Here is a 13849-nt window from a genome sequence, read left to right on the forward strand (position 1 = left end):
ACAGAAGACAAAATGTATTTACTAACCTCGTTATTTGCGGCAAATACCGTTATTCATAAATCGGGGTTATAATTAGACTTCCGTGATTTAGGGCCCAGCATGCGCAATCAACTTTTTTTATTTATCTATGGTTGATGCCCACAATAAGTGATAATTTAAGGGCTGAATCACGACAGTAAGGACACCAACCAAGTAACTACTGAGGGTGCGTGGCTTCCATATGAATGACCCTGATCACATAGGACTCCATCAGGCCCCAACGTGATTCCAAGCTGATCTGATGCGGACCACCAATAAAATCAAAATCTCATTCATCGGATTCATAATGCATTCTAATTATTGCACGGCAAGCTATTACGCAACATGGTGTTACGTAAATACGAGATAATTGATTCCACCTTGTTGTTATTTAACGTGAACCTACGTCTATTACGTGACCAACAGTTTTTTTTGCTGTCAAATTATTTGGCGATGGAGCTCCTGCTGCTGCTTCATTGGCAGTGGTGCACGAGCACAATTACATAAAACTCAACACATTAACAAGCAATAACACTGTGGCTTTAAAATAAAAAAAATATACATAAAATAGGCGACCTTTTCTGGCAATGGCCCTTCTGCATAGCTCTGCATAGTATTGAGTTTAAATATGAGGTGGCCTTCTGTCCTTTTTCTAGTCTCATTCCCACCAGCGATCTAGACAAGGCCATGCACCGACACGTCATTAGGGCTACGGTCTACGCTGTTGGGAGTGATGAGCCACTGGTGTGGACCCTGTCTGCACAGAGAGCAGGCAGAATAGCTTTCGCGAAACCAACACTGAGGCGTTTACCAGTTTCTCCAATGCAGTGGGAGGCCACAAAGTAAGATAATTTAGTCATAATATTGTTTGAGTATCGATGAGTTTGTCACCAAATAGCTACTATTAAGTAACTAATATGCCCCAAAAAAAAACGGGCATAAGAAATCACCATGCCTCATGGAGTGAAATGTAGTCTCCAACTCTTTTTGTCCACTGGCTTCTCTGTTTAACGTGCTATGAAAAACATGCCATTGCCAGAAAAAAAATAGCGTATTCTATATTTTTATTTTGAAGCCACAATATTAATTAACATTATGTGCAGTTCTATTGTTTTCCAGCACACAGAGTAAGTGAACAATAACAGCAGCAGCACCACAGTTAATGCACCCTCATATATCGGGTTTAAATGTTTCGGGAAATGAAGTAGCAAATACAAATTACAATTCTCTCCAACCAGGAATTATCCTGCAGACTTTCATAACTCAATGTGGGACAACGAATGTGGCCGTCCCTGCGTGCCACTGGACGATTTATCATCTGAAGATTTCGTGATACATTTGCAGCTTTAGTGTGCAATGCACGTATATTTTTCAACAGTTAAAAATATAATTACCCATTTCGAGTTAATAATTAATTTGAAACGCCTTCTAAAAAAATCGGCTGAGTATAGAACACATGGTGATTAGTGAAACAAGTTGTGAGGCGGTCCTAATTGGGTCACATTGTCGACCCTTTGCTGGGTCAATCTTATCACCCAAACTGTTACATAAAAAAGTGGTTTGCATAATATTCAGAACCAAAATAACTTATCATGTCAAAGTGTACTCCCACTCCCTTGCATAAATTATCTTAAGTATAGGCAGGATTAACGTTCCGATTTAAAGCTTTCGTGACTGCATGGATTAATAAAATAATAAAAAACATAATCTTATTATGTGGCAAAATATTTTATTATTTCTCTTCTACGTGACTTTACCGAAAGAACCAATAATATGAATAGGATTAACGTTTATTAATTATCGGTGTTATTTATCTGTAATTTAAATTTACAATAAAACAACAGCACTAACGGAATATGTAAATCGGTAAACCAAAAAGAGCGTACATTTTTACACTTCAACAACAATTTAAACTTGCAAAAATAATATAAAATTATCATATATATTTTTCAAACAATAAAATTAAGATTCATGTGTCCGCTATTTAACCATCTAAATAAATGCAAAATATATCAAGTTGCATTTCCCTTTAAATTAGAATACTAAAATTAATAATTAACAAGCACTGATAGAAAGCAATTTGTTCGATGTTTACGTTTTTTTAATTAAAGTGTCCCGTGAAGTAATTCAGTTGCTGCGTGCAATTTTAATATTTCCTTTAAATCAACGCTTGCTCTTAATTGCCTCGAGGTATCTGGCATCCCCCATGACCCCCAACCTTGCAGCACTGCGGCGTCTCCCGTCTCACACGGAACAACAACAACAACAAACCGACGCAGAAGCAGGTGAATAAGTCCCCCCCCCTCCCGAATATCTCCCACGGATTTCACTATTACGGTGTAAATAAAAAAGTGACAGAGCCAACGGCATCCCGTCTATCAATGCCCCTTGATATAATGTTGCACAAAAAGATGCATGTTTGTGCCTCTTGTAAACGAGGCTGTGAGCATTCTGCGTTTTTGATTTTAAAAAACGCTCGCAAAAAAAACGTGAACCAGGCCCAATGGGAATTAAGATGAGGTGAGGTGCTCACTTAAACCTTGCTTTGGAGCTAGAGCACTGATTACATGGTCCAAAATCATACGGTTGCAGCGGTGAACAGCAAATTCTCAAGCAAACTTGCTGCAACTCCGACAACCCTGCCTTTGGAATTCACACCGGTCATAAATGGATTCTGTCTGTCCAGTAGTTGGTTTCTGTCTGTCCAGTAATTGGTTGATCAGGCCATACAGCTTGATCAACAGTATCTGTGCAGTTGAGACTAATAAAAAAATAAGCACTTTTCAAACGCTGACACTGAAACACATTTATCCCAGCTAAAGGTAAAGGTGCAGCCCTTCTTTGCCTTCCTCACACGACCTGCTGCCAGAAAGGCCTCCACTCGAGGGATCTTGAGAGAGGGCCCCTCTCTCTGGGGTATTCGGCCTACTCTTCCACCACTGGTCAGACATCTTGTAGGAGATAGGAGTGTATCCACATTTCCCCAGCACACACAACCGACTAACTGTGTATCTCTCTCTCATCATCATCACGGTGGCTAGGAGATGTTAACTACCTCGTCTAGTATGCAGGAGATCGTGGGTTCGAATCCCGACCCCTGGCACCTGCTGCTGTATATTTGGAGTTTGCGTCTCTCTCTCTCCCTGTGGTCGCGTGGATTTTTCTCCGGGTCCAGTTTTTCCCTCCACATTTAGAATCAATGTGGCGTTCAAAGTATTTGGCCGCTATACATTCCACATGCACGTACATAGAAGCACGTTAAACTCCTCGCGCAACCATCCAGTGAGGCCAACCGTGACAATCACTGGGCTCATCATTTGCTGTGGGAAGGTCGCTTCTGGAGAAAACAAAAAAAAACGGCTATGTAGCAATAATAATTGTGACAAAAAGTGTTCCGTTACTTTGAGAGCGTGAGCACACCTGGACATCTCGGGTTGGTGCAGTTGGCAGGCTCCTTGTCGCCGCCCTGGCACAGGCGGCCGCCGTGGAAGGGGCCCCAGCACTTGCGCTGTCGCCACCGCAGGCCACCGCCGCAGGTGGCGGAGCACTCCCCCCACGCCGCCCACACGCCCCAGCGGCCGTCCACTGTCGCCAACAGCAGGCGCAGTCGTGGCGGCAGCGGCAACGACGGTAACAACAGAAGCAACAGTGGCAACAGCGGCAGCAGCGGCAACAGTAGCAACAGCAGCAACAAAAGCAGCAACAACAGCATCAGTAGCAGCAGCAGTGGCAACAGGAGCATCAGTAGCAACAACAGCATCAGTAGCAGCAGCAGTTGCAACAGGAGCATCAGTAGCAACAACATAATCAGTAGCAACAGCAGTGGCAACAGGAGCATCAGTAGCAACAACAGCATCAGTAGCAGCAGCAGTGGCAACAGGAGCATCAGTAGCAACAACAGCATCAGCAGCAGCAGTGGTAACAGGAGCATCAGTAGCAACAACAGCATCAGTAGCAACAGCAGTTGCAACAGGAGCATCAGTAGCAACAACAGCATCAGTAGCAACAGCAGTGGCAACAGGAGCATCAGTAGCAACAACAGCATCAGTAGCAGCAGCAGTGGCAACAGGAGCATCAGTAGCAACAACAGCATCAGCAGCAGCAGTGGTAACAGGAGCATCAGTAGCAACAACAGCATCAGTAGCAGCAGCAGTGGCAACAGGAGCATCAGTAGCAACAACAGCATCAGTAGCAGCAGCAGTGGCAACAGGAGCATCAGTAGCAACAACAGCATCAGTAGCAGCAGCAGTGGTAAGAGGAGCATCAGTAGCAATAACAGCAGCAACAGGAGCAGCAGCCACGTTTCTCAAAGAGTTAACCGAGCGCCGTTAGTGTTGAACATCACTTTCATTTTGTGGGAATCTATCAAACGTATGTTACTTCATATATATTTCAATATTTATATCGTGAGCAATTTGGATAGAAAACATCTGCTATGTACAGATCAAAGATTGCAGACTGGAGTAACGCGTTGGAAGTTGCGCGGGTTGCGCGCGCGACGCGTGCAATGCAAACGTGTTCGCGATCGAGGCGTCTGAGCCTCGTCTCGAGCACCGGGCGTGGGATTGGATGTCGCGATGTTTACGGACGGCAAAAAACAGTGAGGCCCAAGAGATTGGGAATCATTCTGGTGAAAAACCACAAAAGGTGTGATGCATTCCCAGTCCCCTTGGGAACAAGAAACAGCGCCGCATTTGAAAGACAACCATCGATGCAAGCGGTGCACGGAATCATCAATGTTTAATCCGCTGTCTCGAAGCTACACGGATATTTAATGTAACGCGCTGTGGCAGACCTCATCGCCGCATTACCACCCCTCGCTCCAAAATTGCCCATCGTAAAATTCAGCTCTTAGCTGGTTGTAAATAAATGGCCGCTACCAATTACCGGCTGCAATGTTTACCATTGCATAACGGTCCGGCTTAGTTAAAACAAGGGGCTTTAACATTAACCAAAAACTGTCATTGCAACCTTTTAACTGCGACATACTGTTTGCCTGCTGCTCATATTTATCTGGTTTACATATTCTGAAAGGACTGCGACAAATTATCAGTGTAACGGTGTCTGTATTAAGATCAAAGCAGAGTAATTGAGAAAGCAGAAGACTCACACTAATGAACCATGCCTTTGGGTCAATACTTCGTTGCATATCTGCAATGCTGACATTTACGCTTTTTCTGTACATCAATGCTGAAGACACACAGCTTCCAATAATTAGATCTGCTTAGTTTATGTTCTGGGGGGGGGATATTGTGGGTTATTTGGATTTGCACACCCTTTGCCTCGATATCTTTTTTTTCTTCCATGCTAAAAATACGACCACACCAATGTTCACTTTTAAACGGTGAAAACGCGTGCGAAAATGCAAGCAGTGTGACAAAAATGTCTCATTTCCATGCAAGCAAATTGTGCACGTAACAATATAAATTCTAACATCGTTTCCACATCTTCTGTCTTCCTGCAGATTTAGAAATTTTCCAACATTCAAGTCAGAGTGATTTTTTTCTCCAAACGCGCATTGAGGCACTGATCATTCCCAGTTGATAGCCTTGAGCCAGTGGTGGAAATTCCTCATTCATCTGGCGGGGGCGAGTTTTATCTGTAAAAACAGCCACTCTTGGCTTCCCCTCAAACGAGTACAGTATTTATTATTATTGACCCTGGAGGGGATGATGGGCCGAGTCAACCTCCAGAAAGGATTACAAACTCTCGCGACCCTCTGATTGCGGGCTGCTCGAGTAAAGGGCACTGTCCTTCACGGAGTGGGCATGAGGTGGTACTTGGTGGGTGAAGGCGCACCTGGGCAGGGGTTGTTGTCGCACCGCCTGTTCTCGGTCCCGGGACCCACGCACTCCGTGCCTCCGTAGATGGGCCCCACGCACTCGCGGCTCCTCTGCTGCGTGCCGTTCTCGCACGTCACGGAGCAGGCGCTCCACTTGGACCAGTCGGCCCACTGCCCATCTACTGTGGCACCACACGGCATCGCGGTCGGGGTCGCGCGCACACGCCAGGAACGCTGCCGTGGTACTCCAGTCTAGGGTGTGCGTGCGTGCCGACGTTGAATGCCTTTCGCACCTCTGATTGGTTGGCTGCGTATGGTGTGAAAGAAGTTCAACGTACACTCGTACTGTGAGGACCTTTTTGGCATAATCAACAATGATGAAGAAAGAGGTTTTACTCTCGCTGGCAATAAAACGGGAGGTGTTAAGATGTTCAAACACCAAATAGATATATTTTGCAAGGCATCAAGTCTGCATTAAGCACACACTTGTGGAAAACATGTAAACAAACATGCTCTGGTAATGCATGTATTGTCTTTTGCCACAAGTATGTACGTTCATGCAGACTTAATGCCTGTTTTATTTCTAGAAAGGGTAAAACCTATTCTTATTTTTTTTCATCATAGACACATGCACACAGCCATGCGCCCTCATTTTTGCACAGAACACGGCGGGGTCGTGTATTGTTCAAGGGAAAACTTTGTAATGCTTTCACTTAACTTTTTATTAGCAGTGAGGAACGCTGTTGTTCAATTTATATTGGTTGGAAAATGGTGACCAGGGAGGAAAAACGTGACGTAACTAATTAGGAAAGGCCTAACAACTAAAGTTAATGGTACATGAACATGAACACTCTGAGGCACATTATTCAAACAAATGATAAAATGGAGAATTGTGCAATGTTACATTACATTTTCAGCATAATCATAAGCACTCCATTGCGTGCCTGCACATCTTGTGGGATAGAGTGATGTTCTTTGTTATTGATAAGAAAAATATCTTTTATCTCGCCTACAGAGATAGCGTATGTCCGACAGAGTCAAGAAAAATATACATGTGGAAAAAAAAACACAATTTTGGCTCCCACCCGCACAATCCTTTAAAATTTGTATTTGGCTGGCTTCGGCAAGCGCTGGCTCAATGACCTGCCCGGCATGTCACGGGGAGGACAAACTGATTTTATTTGCATTCTCTGAAGAATATCCGCGAGCAACAATATGCGAGTACCTATAAATGAGCATCAGTTGAACAATCATTTTAAATTAGAGTGGGCAAATGTGATACAGTTGACGCTGAAGATTCGCAAAAATACCACTGTCCTGTGACTGAATAAAACGGCGTCGTGGTTCCCAGAGAGCCTTTGTCGGCGGGAACTTCCTGCCCGTTTCCGTGCTTGTAGCCTCACCGTTCCACAACAACCAAACAATCCGCAAAAGCCGACCGCTACCAAAACCTACCCCGCCAATTTCCAGGGCTAATGCGCCTAAGCACATATGCGCTTTGGGGTACAATTACACTTAACAGTTATTTTAAATAACTCATAAAAAAAACACTCAACGCTTGGGAAAATGCCTAATGGGCTATGAAATATAACTGCCACGTATATGTATCCGACGAAATGTTAACACACTGACGCGCGTGCAACACGGGTTATGGGCCATGCACTTGGAGAAGTGTTCACTGGAGGAGAACAGCGGAGGACCTGGGACTGAGCCGCGCTCCGGGAGCTCGCCTCCGTGGAGCGTGGCCCTACAGCGTGTACGCAACCGTTTCATAGCCGTTTCAGCAGTAAACCGCAACACGCACACACAAGGACCGCTAAATGCCAAACTGCACTCTCAAAGCGACTGTAAAAAGTACATATGTTGGCAACAGAGAGGAAGAGATAAAACCATTAAGAGAAAATTGCAAAGACCTTGCTTGTCAGATACATCATGTTAAAATACACTTTAATCAAACGTGCCCTGGTAATAAAATAAATATATTGAGCTTCATCTCACAACCCCTGTGTTTTGCACACGGTGCACACGACTAGATTTTCTATTTCTACTGACACAGTAACTTTTTACATGATTGGCGCTTCTAACCAATGCCATTAACTTCGTTTTGTGAAAGCTCACCTGAAGGCTCAGTCCCTGACCCAGCGTGGGCCGCCAAATGACTACAATGCCCCAACAAAGATTGTCAGAAGCAAACCTGCATCATCAACATATGTCAGGAGCCTGAGTAACGATTCCCCATAAACTGTTGTGCAGCTGACTATTGATAAAAAAAACACCGCTTCGTACAAAATATATAGAAGTGGTAACATCCTCAGCTATTCATTCAAACAAAAAGACAAAGATCTCCCTATAGCCTTAACAGACTGTCCTGGCAAGTGCTGTTAGCGAGCACCTATGAAGGCCGGCACAGCACAAGCGGGGGGGGGGGGGTGGGGGGTTGGCCAACACCACGCCCGCCCCCCTTTGCCTCCCCAGTGGCGATGTTTACACACCGCCACCAGGTACTCATTTGAGGCTGAGTCGACCTAGGGGAGGCCCAGTCCCGGTTCAGACTATCGCCACTGATGTTGGCCGTGAGTGGTAATGGAACTCGGGTCACACACACACACGCGCACACATCCGGCACGGTAGTGCAATCTTCCGTGGCTCCCACACACCGCCTCTCCTTGATCCTCGCTTGTGTGGTTCATTTCCTCACGTTCACTCAGGCAGAGCGTGGGGGCTCTCAACTCTACCCACAACAACCACCGTTTGGCAGTCTCTGATCGCGGCGATCTGCGGAGCGGTGGAAAATGTTGGAAGGTTCTCCCTCCCATTCGCCTCCTCCTCCCTCCCCCTCCAAAAAAAGAAGCTGCTCTGTCATTGCAAATTCCACCCCCGCCTGACCTACAACATGGTTGTCGTCGGAGAATGATTCCCGCAGACGCGGAAATAATTTGCGTGGCCCTCGAGGGGGAACGGGGGGGGGAGTATTTTTTGAAGAATTCCCACCTTCCAGATAAAAGGGGACAAACGTATTCTCAATTCCCACCTTTACTGTTTTTAAGGCAGTACTTATGGTCGTGGTAGGGAGCATTCTTATTTGTTTGTTGTTGGGGGCTATCTGATCATTATTCTTGGTGCACCGAGAGAAAATATTCCATTAACCATGAGCGCGTGAATAAAATTTATCTAAATTAACATAACTTTTAAACAGCCTGCATATTATCCGTTCAATTGGCTATAAATTATGAAAACATTCAGAGTGCTGCGTAAGCATATATTTGAAGTGCAAATCTATTTTGAACAATATTTACTTATACCAAAACTTTTAGATTGTTATGCTTGTATTCTCCTTTGTTTATCCGATAACATTAACGTAGCTGTGTGAGTGCAGCTACATGCAGATGCACAGATGCCTGCAAGTTGATAAAACAGAAAAAAATACTATATTAAATAAACAAACAGTGCAATAGGTGAAGATGCTGCCCTACAATTGTTGGCCCTCACCACTGGTGGCAAAAAAGGCCTTAACTAGAGGGGGCTCTAGAGAGCCCCTATATATGGCAATTGGCCTACTCTATGCTGGCCAGAGGTTTTGGAAGAGGTCGGAGAACCTACACTTTACTCCACCAGAAACGACTGTGATGATACCCATTTGTATGGCTTGGTAGACAGAGGCTGTGGGGGGGATTTGAGAAACTTACCCCATTGTTTCAACTGCTGCCCCAGGAGATGGGATCGAACCCACGTGTCCGATTAGCACGGTTGGCTACGTATGGTGTGAAATAAGTTCAACATACATACACACACACACTCTGGATTGGAAGTCCAATGTGCTGATGGCTCCACCACGGCACGTGTACTCTATTCAGAAACATATATAATGTCATGACCCTTGAATTACATAGATAGTGATAGAAATGTATATTTGGTGGGGTAAAGTGTGGGTATTTCTACCTCTTCCAAGACTTCTGGCCAGTGGAAAAAAAACTATAGGCAATAACTACCTCCCCGGTTATGTGGGATGGTCTGGGTTTGATCCCGACCTTGTCAACGCCTGTATATTTGGAGTTTGCATGTTCTCTTTCCCCGTGGTCTCGTGGATTTGTATCCTCCGGCTTTCCCTCCACATTTAGAATTGACGTGCGTTTAGAGTATGTATGTTGAAATTTGTTAGCACTGTACATAGCCAACCGTACTAATTGGAGGTGCAGTGAAACGTCAACAACCTAAATACAAACACAATTTTAAAGAAATGAGTTTTCAATCTAGATAATAAAACAAATAATGCGCAGCTCCAGTGGCTTCCTAATATTGGAAGGAAGGTCATCGAGATGGCCACAGAAGCGCATCCCAAAGCATGCAATGCAGTGATCGTCATTGTTCGATGGCTGCTATAAATTTCCACGTGATAAGCCACTTCGTTGAGCTATTATTTGTGGCCAAGTTGCTTCTGAAAAAAAGCTATATAGCTCAGTGGGCCTTACCAAGTAAAATAAAAATAGGTTAGCGACCCCATCATCAGACTATCCAGAGTATAGCAGAAATGACGAGCAGTGCTTAACCGGATCCACACAATTCACCGAAGATGTGGATACCTAAATGCATAAGTGGAAAAATCAGACTCTCACTGTGTGCGTCTGCTGCTACAAACTCCAACCCATGGACCATGTGACTTCACACTGCCCCAAATATACACGTGAATGCAGTGGGTGGGTGCATCTGCAATTCACTACTCTCAGACAACGTGGTTGATTGGCTTAGTCACTTAGACCTGAATCTCTGACAGTTGCTTTTTATGGGCCATTCAAAAGAAGAAGACCATAACTTAGGCAGACTGATTCATAACAAATGTTTGGGTTAGGCCACATCATGTTCTGGCCTGTTTCATTATTAAGAACCTCCACCACCCGACATAGCCAAATAAATTGAATTGTCAAGCGAACAAGAGTTTAACGCACCAATTATTGTTTCAGCTTACCGGAAAGTTGAAGAACTATTCTCGCAACCAAAATTAGCCGTAAGATACAACGTTTATTTTGAAACTACGTCAAATGCAATCAGGACGAGGTCCGGAAATTCAGAATTTAAATCTAGGATGTCAGAATAAACGTGTCACCTATCCCGGCTTCTTAAATAGGTGTCATTACATATTAGGATCAACCAATCAAATTTAAATTAGATATTAACCATTTCCAATTAATTTTTACTAATAGAACTGTCAAATAACCCATTCTTCAAGTTTCCTGGCTGGCTGTGCTCTTCTAACTTCCAATTCGTGTCTGCTGCACACTGTTGCCATTGAATTTAGCTGGGTAACTGGTTAAAGGGGATTGTCCGTGTAACAAATGAATATTCAATTGAATTGAAACGGTGGAAGAGGTTTGGAGGATAAAGAACCGACAGTAACACCGAAGGGGTGAGAGAAACGGATACACAAAACCAACAAGGTTCACTTAAAATCGTTCTAACTTTCGATGTGTGCTCCTATTAAATACTCCCTTCGGCAGAATATGATTTATATCTATATAAAATAACCTAAAAATACAAAGCATAATGGCATGTTATTCTTTTAGTGCTCCAAGCACGGGAGGTTTGTGGGGAGAGCACGTAAGGCAATGACAACCGTCTCCTATTTTCCGTGGCGGAGAAATGGCTTCTGGACTAATCTGATTTTAATTTCATGACAGACTCACGATGCAAAACGCTGAGACATGTGGGGTGCTCACCAGGGCAGAGGGCGATGTTGCAAACCTTGGTCTGGTTGTAGGGCCCCTCGCAGGAGCTCCCCCCGTGCTGGGGGACGGAGCAGTGGCGCATGCGAGTGCGCAGGCCCCGGCCACACGTGTAGGAGCAGAGGGACCACGGGGACCACTCCCCCCACACTCCGTGCACTGCCACACACGAAACCCACACACGAGGACCACTCACACACATTCTGTGTACTGTGCTACACGCACACAGGGCCCACTAATACACATTCTGTGTACAGCCACACGCGCACACACAGGGGCCACTCACACACTTGTCGTGTACTGCGTTACACATGTAGTGGTGATACGCGCTGGGGGTATACGTCGTGTGCCAGCGCGTATGTACGTGTGTGTGTGTGTGGTGACGCGCGCTGACGGGGAGGAGCAGGCGTCAGCGCGCGGGTGGGGGTAGTGCTGCTGATTGGCTGTGTGCCGGTGACGCGCTGAGAGGGAGTGATCGGGTGGCAGCGCGGTGTGATTGGTCGAGGAGTGGAAACACGCGCTGGGCGGAAACGGATCGTAGAGATAGCGCGTGGTGATTGGGTAACTGAGGAGCGGTGCCGACGTTGAGGTCCGCATCCGCTCCGTCTCCCGGGAGGAAGGGATATATAAGGTGATGCACAGAGGAGTAGGGGGGAGAAGTGGAACCATCTAGGAATGAAGACGAAGGTGCAGAGATAGAGCCCGGAGAGGAGAGTAATGGAGAGTAATGGAGAGTAATGTACAAGGTGTAGCCAGAGAGAGAGGAAGGTCTACACGAGCCGAGTAATGTACAGTGTGTAGCCAGAGAGAGTGTAAGGTCTACACGAGCCGAGTAATGCATACGGTGTAGCCAGAGAGAGGATAAGGTCTACACGAGATAGGTACTGAAGAGTGTGTAGCCGGAGACGTAAGGTCTACACGAGACGGGTACTGAAGAGGGTGTAGCCAGATGTGTAAAGTCTACACGAGACGAGTGAAGAGTGTAGCGGAGGCGTAAAGTCTACACGAGACGAGGGAAGAGTGTAGCAGAGGCGCAGAGTCTACACGAGACGAGAGAAGAGTGTAGCAGAGGCGCGGAGTCTACACGAGGCACAGAGAGTCAGCAGCACAGAATCTACGGGAGTCGAGAGAAGTGTGGAGCGGAGAGAAGAGGTCACGAGTTGTACCGTTGTATGGTGACCGTACTGTGAAGAAGAGAGGCCACGCGTTGTATCGTTACAAGTCAAGATTTAATAAAAGAAGTGTGTTCCCGTCAAAGGAGTTTCCTGCCGTCATTTCCAATACTTCATCTGGCGTCAGAAGTGAAACGGGCTTCCAAGTATGGAGACAAGGAAGACCCGTAGGACCCACGGGACTGACCGCGAGGAAAACCTGGACGACTCGGGGCCGCTGGTGGCGGGGGATGAGGAGGACGACTTGCCCACGCTACAGGATCCGTCGACGGCGCCGGGCGAGCGACCGGGGACCGAGGCCGTGCTTCGTGAGGCGCACTCCCGACTGGCGGAGCTGCTGCTCGCCGCCGCGTCCATCTTGGCGGAGATCAGCTCGTCGGGAGGAGCGGGGACGGTGGGGGACATTTTACAAGGTCGCCCCGCAGATTCCCGCCAAAACGAATGGGGGATTCCCGCCATTGCGCCTGGGCCTACTTTTGGCGGGAACGGCGAGCGCCACGTGGTGGTGGGGTCCCAAGCGCGTGCATCGACGTCATCGGCGCGCGATGGGGTCCGCCATTTTACGTCTGCCGCTGGAGCCGCCATCTTACACACCGACGGAGAGGCGGAGAGGAACCACGAGGCGGATGACTTCATTTTTCAGCAGCGTCTGCCCACGTTGTCAGCCTTCAAGGCGGAAGGCGGAGACTGGGGCCAATTTCAGCGAAGGTTTTTGGCGCATCAAGAGATGTCCGCGTGGTCCGATGCTACGGCGCAGCGGGCGTTGCCTGCCATGCTGGACGACGACGCACTCGCGGCCTTTAGGTCCGCACGGAAGTCGGACCGCTCCACGCTGAAGGATGCGCTGGGTCTGTTGGCCAGGGTCTACGGACCTCCCTCGGCGTGCCGCCATCATTTCTACGCAAGACGGAAAGCGGCCACGGAGACCGCGCTGGCCTATCGCACGGCGTTGCTGGCTCTTGCCGATGCTGCGTTCCCTCGGATGGACGAGGAGGGCCAAGACGCGATGGTTTTGGAGCAGCTGCTTAAGTTGGCGCAGGACCTGGGGGTCCCCATCAACACAGCTGACGAGATTGATATTTCTTCTTTGAGAGTCGCCACGAGTATTCAAGCGCACGAGGCCCTACAACGAAAACAAGGAGTTGGTTGCAACGCTGCCG

General features: G+C 46.8%; 1 protein-coding gene across 7 annotated transcripts in view; it reads right to left on the reverse strand.

Moving 5' to 3' along the window:
- Nucleotides 1–11918, reverse strand: part of LOC144720208 (adhesion G protein-coupled receptor B3-like) — a 104370-nt gene extending 92452 nt beyond the window's left edge. For 5 of the 7 annotated variants that reach the window (XM_078596722.1, XM_078596717.1, XM_078596718.1 and 2 more), the window contains exons 1-3: nucleotides 11512–11917; nucleotides 5818–5982; nucleotides 3439–3603 (exon numbers count right to left, since the gene is read on the reverse strand). In XM_078596722.1, the coding sequence (XP_078452848.1) occupies nucleotides 3439–3603; nucleotides 5818–5982; nucleotides 11512–11719 (538 nt within the window). In that variant the 5' untranslated portion in view covers nucleotides 11720–11917. Of the gene's footprint in view, nucleotides 1–3438; nucleotides 3604–5817; nucleotides 5983–11511 lie in introns of all 7 variants that reach the window. The other 2 variants (XM_078596719.1, XM_078596716.1) reach the window with 2 other exon arrangements.
- Between the last annotated feature and the right edge of the window lie 1931 nt (nucleotides 11919–13849).

The sequence above is a fragment of the Lampetra planeri genome, chromosome 8, assembly GCF_965212315.1.
Source record: "Lampetra planeri chromosome 8, kcLamPlan1.2.h2, whole genome shotgun sequence".
Lineage (NCBI taxonomy): Eukaryota > Metazoa > Chordata > Hyperoartia > Petromyzontiformes > Petromyzontidae > Lampetra > Lampetra planeri.